We start from the raw sequence: 6707 nt of genomic DNA, 5'->3' as shown, positions 1-6707 counted from the left end.
ATCGTAAGAAGAAAGAACATAAAAAACCGAGAGCGTCTCAGTTTTATTTTAATTTAAGACAGCAGTTCATCAATTTTATTTATTTATTTGTTATTCATGCTCTTTATTTGCAATAACAGTCTTTTATTTTGAAAGGAGTGGGATTGGGCCAGGGCGAGTTCCGCTGCACGATAATCAGCTGATCTAAGTGTAAACAGTGCACGGAGGTTGTGTCATGTGCTGGGGGAAGAGACAGGGGCAGTGATAGTTTTCGGCTGTCGGTCAGCTGGACGATAAATGGGAAACGTATGAAGTGAAGAGCGACAGCGTGATGTGTTCCGCTGTGTTTGCGCTGCAGTGAGACAGCAGGAAGGGCTTAAAATATCACATGCAGCTTCACAGAGGGCCTGTGTGAGCAGCTCTGCCTGAAAACACTGGATTTTACCTTCACGGGACTGCATTAGTTTAAGTAGTAAGTGTGTGTGTGTGTGTTTCTGTGCGCGCGCTCGGTATTTATTCAGTCGCTGCTGTGTTTATTCTAATGACACATGAGGAATTTAGCTTGCAACTGAGACGATTTAAGTTGAGCAAGAAGTGAGGTTTGAGGGTAAAATACTACATCAAGTAAGGAAATAAAGGTTCAGGTAAATTCAGTCTAACTGTAGAAAATTGGTCATTGCGACTAATATGTTATCTTTATCAGTGGTTTCACAGTGTAGCTGCTCGACATGGAGACGGTCTTAACAAATTTTTGTACACTCAGGTATTTTATCCACACCGAGGGCCTCGTCTGAGGAGTTGTAAGATAAATGGAAGGGGTCATGAGATAATGAATGGGGGGGGGGGGGGGGGGGGGAGAGTCCTCCGCAAATGTGTGATCATTTGCCGACTTTTCTCCAAATTATTATTATTATTATTATTACTGTTCCAATAATTAATATTTTGGGTAAATAGTGGATGGGATTGGATTTTGTTCATCAAAAAGGTTTATTTGGAATCGCAAACAACTCCTAGACAGCCATAGGGACAATGCTTTTTAAGGGGTTGTAAGAAGAGGACAACTTTGGAAAAAAAATGTTGCATTTATTTCTTTAATGTAAAATCTTTCGAATAACTGTAAAAAGTAAATTGCCTGGTAAATGTAGTACTTTTGCGTGGAAGTGTAAAGTAACACTAAATGGAAATGTAAAATTAAATCCATATTAAACCTCATTATACACAAGTAAACATGCTTTCTTTGCACACTGAAACATAAGCCTTTAAAAAATATTTTATGATATGTTTATCTTATTAAAAGATTATAATCAGCCCTGGGTGTTACCGCAGCAAAAATAAACCTCAAATGAGAGAGTGGATTGAGCATTAGTGAAAGAAATTTTAAAAAGCTGATTGACTTAAAATGTTTCTGTTTGTTTTTTTTATTAAGAGACATCAAACCAGGCTTTGCAGGTTTTCTGATCAGGATTGGCAAATGATTGTTTTGTTTTTTTAAAACATGCTTTTCCTGAAATTGCAGTGTGCAGTTTGAGTCAGGTCACTTAACTGTTACTGTCACATGTTTTTCAATCCCAGGTAAACCTGTTTCATTGCTTCTTCAAACCACCCCGGTGCCCTGCCAACGTCATAATTGCACAGTCTGATTTGTCTTGTCCTGTCGATGTGATTCACGAATCCTTGCTCACAGCCACATGACATTTAAAAACATTGCTTAACTAAGCTTTTTGTCTATCTGTTTTTCTTTCCATACTGGGATTTAATTGCAGATACACTAGAATGTCATGTCATGTGGACTTTTTTTCAGAGAAAGGCAAGATGTGTTTCCTTCTTGTAAGGCTGGTCTGGTGACTGCTGCCTTTTGCAATAATTTGGATTTCCTTCTTCTCCCTTATTGTGTGACATAACAAACTCCTGTGACTTTTTCTTCACATGTCCTAAAGCAGGAGAAATGATGACTTATTAAGCAATATGAGCCAACCGCTGACTTTACACTTGTAGCTCAGTTTACTGTTGTCCCAATCACATGATATTGTATGGACTGTAACTTGCCTCAAGATGACTTCTATTATGAATCGGGTGAAATGAATTTAATTGAATGTCGCACGTATGTCATCAGGTCTTTTTATTGAATTTAGACACTACCCATTTTTTTAGCATTAGAAATTATAGGCAGGAATGGTCCAAATAATAATTTATTCCAGTTTCAATGCAATGATTTCAAAGTATATGCTATGATTAGCAATTCTCTTTAGTTCCTGGGTGTCTTTTAGGTGGATAGGTTTTCCTTGAAGCACAATTTTATTCACAAAAAAAATTAAAAAGCCTTAATGTCTTCATTCCTTTTCTTTTTCTTTTTTTTTGGGGGGGTTTTCTATGCAGGGGTCTATGGAGGAGCTGGAGCCAGAGGAGCAGTTCCTACGATATGCCCGGAATGGAGATCTGCCCGGGGTTCAAAGGCTCCTCCTGTCCAAGATAAGGGAAGAGATACAGCTCAATATCAATTGCAAAGGTCTGTGATTTGTGTATATCGAGAAAATATATGTGCCTGCTGTGGGCTGGTTTATTTCATTATGTCCTGTTTTTTTTTTCAGGAAAAAGTAAATCTAACCTGGGATGGACACCGCTTCACTTGGCCTGCTATTTTGGACACAAAGATGTAGTTGAGGAGTTGCTCAAGGTAATGTTTCTTTTCTTCAAAGCATGGAGATTTTGAGTAACTGCAGAGGTAACACATGTGTCATCACACCCTCCCCTCCAGGCAGGGGCAGATGTTAACTTGCCCAATAATATTGGAGATACGCCGCTGCACAAAGCTGCTTTCACAGGAAGAAAGGTATGTTAATGTGTCAGCAATTTTCATTTCAGATTTTGAGTCCTTTCATGCTTTGCATATCATTGACAGTAGTATTTATGCAAATATTTTATTCATCAATCAATCACATATTGATCAGGAGGTTGTCATGCTGCTGCTGCACTATGGTGCGTGTGCTACTGTCATCAATGGGACAGCACAGATTCCCAAAGACGTGACACAAAATGCAGAGATCAGAAGCATGCTGGAAGGTGAGCCAGATATTCTGTCAGCAAAGAGATGGAAATGTGTTAATTAATTTTTTTCATGCAAAATGCTTATATAGTACCTACATTTTCTTCTTTTAAATCCTGCCTTGTCACTGAAAACAGCGGCTGAGAGAACAGAGGAGAGAAAGCTGGAGGAGAAACTTTTGGATGCTGCACGGGAAGGAGACCTTTCAACGCTAACTCAGTTGGTAAGTACCAGATAACTGAAGCCTAACAATGTAGAAGTCTGAGTCTTATAGGGCTCCCCCTATAGCTGCAGATTCTGCAGCTATAGGGGGCGCCCTATAGTCTGCAGATTGTGTCCTCCCCACTATGTGATTCTGCGCCAGGCTCTTTATCATTATATAACTCTTAAAAATAGAAGTCTGAGTTTTACATTCTGTCCTGAAATAGTTTGGAATGTCTTTAGCTAATCCGGGCAAAGATCTTTGGGTATCATGGAAGTTTGGTAAAGGAATGTGTTTAAAATCAGTTCTAGCTTGTTAGCCCTGGTCTGAGGTCTGTAGACCCACCACAGACCTCAGTTTCACTAAAGCTTTTGGACAGATGAGGATAAATTCCTGTTCAGTAATGCCTAGAATATGATTCATAAATCCTCTGTAACATTGTGACACTCCTTAAACGGTGTACATTTTACTTTTATTTTATCATATTGTGAAAGCAAAACTCATAAACTGTTACAAATTAAAATATGCAGTAACATGATATATGAGGACAACTGCCATTAAATGACTTGACAACTATCATAATTATGTAATCATTGCAAATGTCTGAAAATTGATGACTTCAGCATTCAGTGGACATTTTCTGCAGTTCTCTCTTTATAATAATCTTTGAATTTAAAAAGCAACATTTGTTACTTTCAATCTACATATCAGTAATACGAGTTTATCACACTGGGGCTTGGAATCAGTGCGATGGCATTTCTAACAATTTAGCGAAACCAAAACATCAACATGTTTTAGACTATAACAAGACATTATATTTTGTTATTTAGACACGTTATTTCTTTATACGTTGTTTCCAGGCAGGCAGATTTTTTTAGCAATACTTCTCCAGTTTTTTTTCAAGATCTTTCAGATTTCTTGGACATTAGCTGCTTCGTCACTTCCAGTCCTCGTACGTGACAGTTTTCTGAGGAATTTTTTATTTTTCCTGTAAGCAACTGAACACACCTATAAATCATTCAAGCACAAAAAGACGTCTAACTGTGTTGTATCAGTGTATCAGATAGTTACAAAATAACAACCCAACAACAGACAACTTGACAACATTTAAACAGTGTCCTTTAGGCACTTTGTTACTACCTGCCTGTCACAAAAACCCATGATCTTCATAATGTGTAAAGTGTGTCTTTAAAATAAATGAGAAAACGGGTAAAAACAAATGTTGCAAGCTTAAAAAACAAATACAGCAGATTACCAGTATTTGAACATATGAAAGTAAGAAATAGGAGAAATCCCAGTCATGACCTGATGGATGATCGCAGAGATTCATTCATCTAATGATGGCGCCGCCATTGCGTGCAATAGGTCGGCAGCCTTATGAAATTATGAAATTTCCCATTGTGGGACTAATAAAGGTATATCAAATCAAATCAATCTTGAGCAGAACACAAACACAGAGGTGTTTTTCTGTATTAGATGTAATACTTTAAGTGCATTTGCCTAAATATACTTGTATTTTATAATGGTATGCTTCACTGAAGTAAATGGTGGCGTAATAAGTGAAGGTTAGTACAATAAAGCTAAAATGTTCCATTTTAGCAAGTAAGAGTACTTGTTAAACAGCCTGTTGGCACTCACACTGTAAGCAGATTAGCGTGATTACAGAGACTTTTTGTGCCTTAACTGACAGTTACACCCTAAAGTATCACACCGTGTTCACAAGACCATGTGAACACGGTGCCATCAGCTACGCCCTTTGAAATCCAATACTTCACAAAAGCCTGAAGTGAGAAACCACTGGACACAAATCAATATTTTCAATTGCAGTGTTCAGAAAAATAAAGGGAACAGTGGCAGTTCAGTTTTAGAGAGCCATTGCAGTCTTAACTATTCCAGCTCTCTGTGGCTGCATCAGAAATCTAAGGAGTCATGCTTCAGTTCTTAACAGAATAATAAGGAGCATCAGGGCACTTGGGTTCACACAGCACACCTGTTTCTGTCCTGTGTGTTTTCTGTAGCTCTGCAGGAAGAAGCCTCCAGACATCAACTGCACAGATCTGCTAGGTAACACTCCGTTGCACTGTGCAGCCTATCGAGGCCAGAGGCAGTGTGCCCTGAAGCTGCTCAAGGGTGGAGCCAACCCCAACTTCCAAAACAAGAATGGTATGATTCATCAGCCACAGCTGGCAACCATGAATAACTGGGAGATATTCAATAATTTTCCTTTTTGTCACAAATACCAGAAGCAACAATGAACTTATTGTCTTGCCAGGACTGTCTGCACAGCCAAACTTAAGAAATTAAAAGGAACTTGTCATGCTAATTTCCAGCTCCATTTTATGGTTCTTGGACTCTATTGGTCTCCAGTAGACTATTACATGGTTCAAAGTTTAGAATAATCTTTATTTGGCTTTTCTTGGTTTCTCTGCAGCCCATCTGTTCACTTAATGTCAGATACAATGCTTTTGAGCTTCCTGCGCCTTTCTTTTAAACCCGCTTTCTTCTGATTGGCTGTCCCTCAAAAACAGAAGGCCTGACAGAATGTGGGGGCGGGGCTCCTGTGCTCACAGCTAGAGCTGTGTGTCTGAGATGACCATGTTAGAAATATTCTCTCTCTCTGACATCATATAGAGCCAAATGTAGAAAAAAATGTGAGTGTTTAACAGGGATTGCATGTACATGCAATGACCTCATTGTATGAAACATTTGCTTTGTTTAATATGACCTTTCATCTTTGTAACAACATGTATGTAACAGAAAATAAGAAAATTTGCAGGTTTACTTTAAATGTTCTAAAATCTAACAAAGGACTCAGCTGGATAATGCCTTTTGCCCAAAGGTTCATTTGTTGCCTTAATTATTTCAACAGTTTCTAAGCTTTGGTTTTTGTTTATTTTTTTGTTTTGTTTATGAGCAGAAACCAGTCAGAGGCATAATTTTTATTACTACAGGGAGTGCAGAATTATTAGGCAAGTTATATTTTTGAGGAATAATTTTATTATTGAACAACAACCATGTTCTCAACGAACCCAAAAAACTCATTAATATCAAAGCTGAATGTTTTTGGAAGTAGTTTTTAGTTTGTTTTTAGTTTTAGCTATTTTAGGGGGATATCTGTGTGTGCAGGTGACTATTACTGTGCATAATTATTAGGCAACTTAACAAAAAACAAATATATACCCATTTCAATTATTTATTTTTACCAGTGACACCAATATAACATCTCCACATTCACAAATATACATTTCTGACATTCAAAAACACAACAAAAAACAAATCAGCGACCAATATAGCCACCTTTCTTTGCAAGGACACTCAAAAGCCTGCCATCCATGGATTCTGTCAGTGTTTTGATCTGTTCACCATCAACATTGCGTGCAGCAGCAACCACAGCCTCCCAGACACTGTTCAGAGAGGTGTACCGTTTTCCCTCCTTGTAAATCTCACATTTGATGATGGACCACAGGTTGTCAATGGGGTTCA

The 6707-nt window shown here is 38.1% G+C and overlaps 1 protein-coding gene across 3 annotated transcripts in view; it reads left to right on the top strand.

Moving 5' to 3' along the window:
* Window positions 1–17: 17 nt before the first annotated feature.
* osbpl1a (oxysterol binding protein-like 1A) overlaps window positions 18–6707 on the top strand; it is a 32279-nt gene continuing 25589 nt past the window's right edge. For 2 of the 3 annotated variants that reach the window (XM_086281587.1, XM_086281586.1), the window contains exons 1-7: window positions 18–451; window positions 2356–2485; window positions 2568–2653; window positions 2735–2809; window positions 2928–3039; window positions 3160–3245; window positions 5243–5387. In XM_086281587.1, coding sequence (XP_086137713.1) covers window positions 2362–2485; window positions 2568–2653; window positions 2735–2809; window positions 2928–3039; window positions 3160–3245; window positions 5243–5387 — 628 coding nt within the window. In that variant the 5' untranslated portion in view covers window positions 18–451; window positions 2356–2361. The remainder of the gene's footprint in view (window positions 452–2355; window positions 2486–2567; window positions 2654–2734; window positions 2810–2927; window positions 3040–3159; window positions 3246–5242; window positions 5388–6707) is intronic. The other variant, XM_086281588.1, reaches the window with a different exon arrangement.

Source organism: Aulonocara sp. 'chitande type north' Nkhata Bay, linkage group LG23, assembly GCF_057382095.1.
Source record: "Aulonocara sp. 'chitande type north' Nkhata Bay isolate Kocher_YH1m ecotype deep benthic linkage group LG23, A_spYH_male_GT1.1, whole genome shotgun sequence".
Taxonomy (NCBI): Eukaryota; Metazoa; Chordata; class Actinopteri; order Cichliformes; family Cichlidae; genus Aulonocara; species Aulonocara sp. 'chitande type north' Nkhata Bay.
The sequence above is the reverse complement of the archived record's forward strand: the minus strand, read 5'-3'. Positions and strand labels throughout refer to the sequence as shown.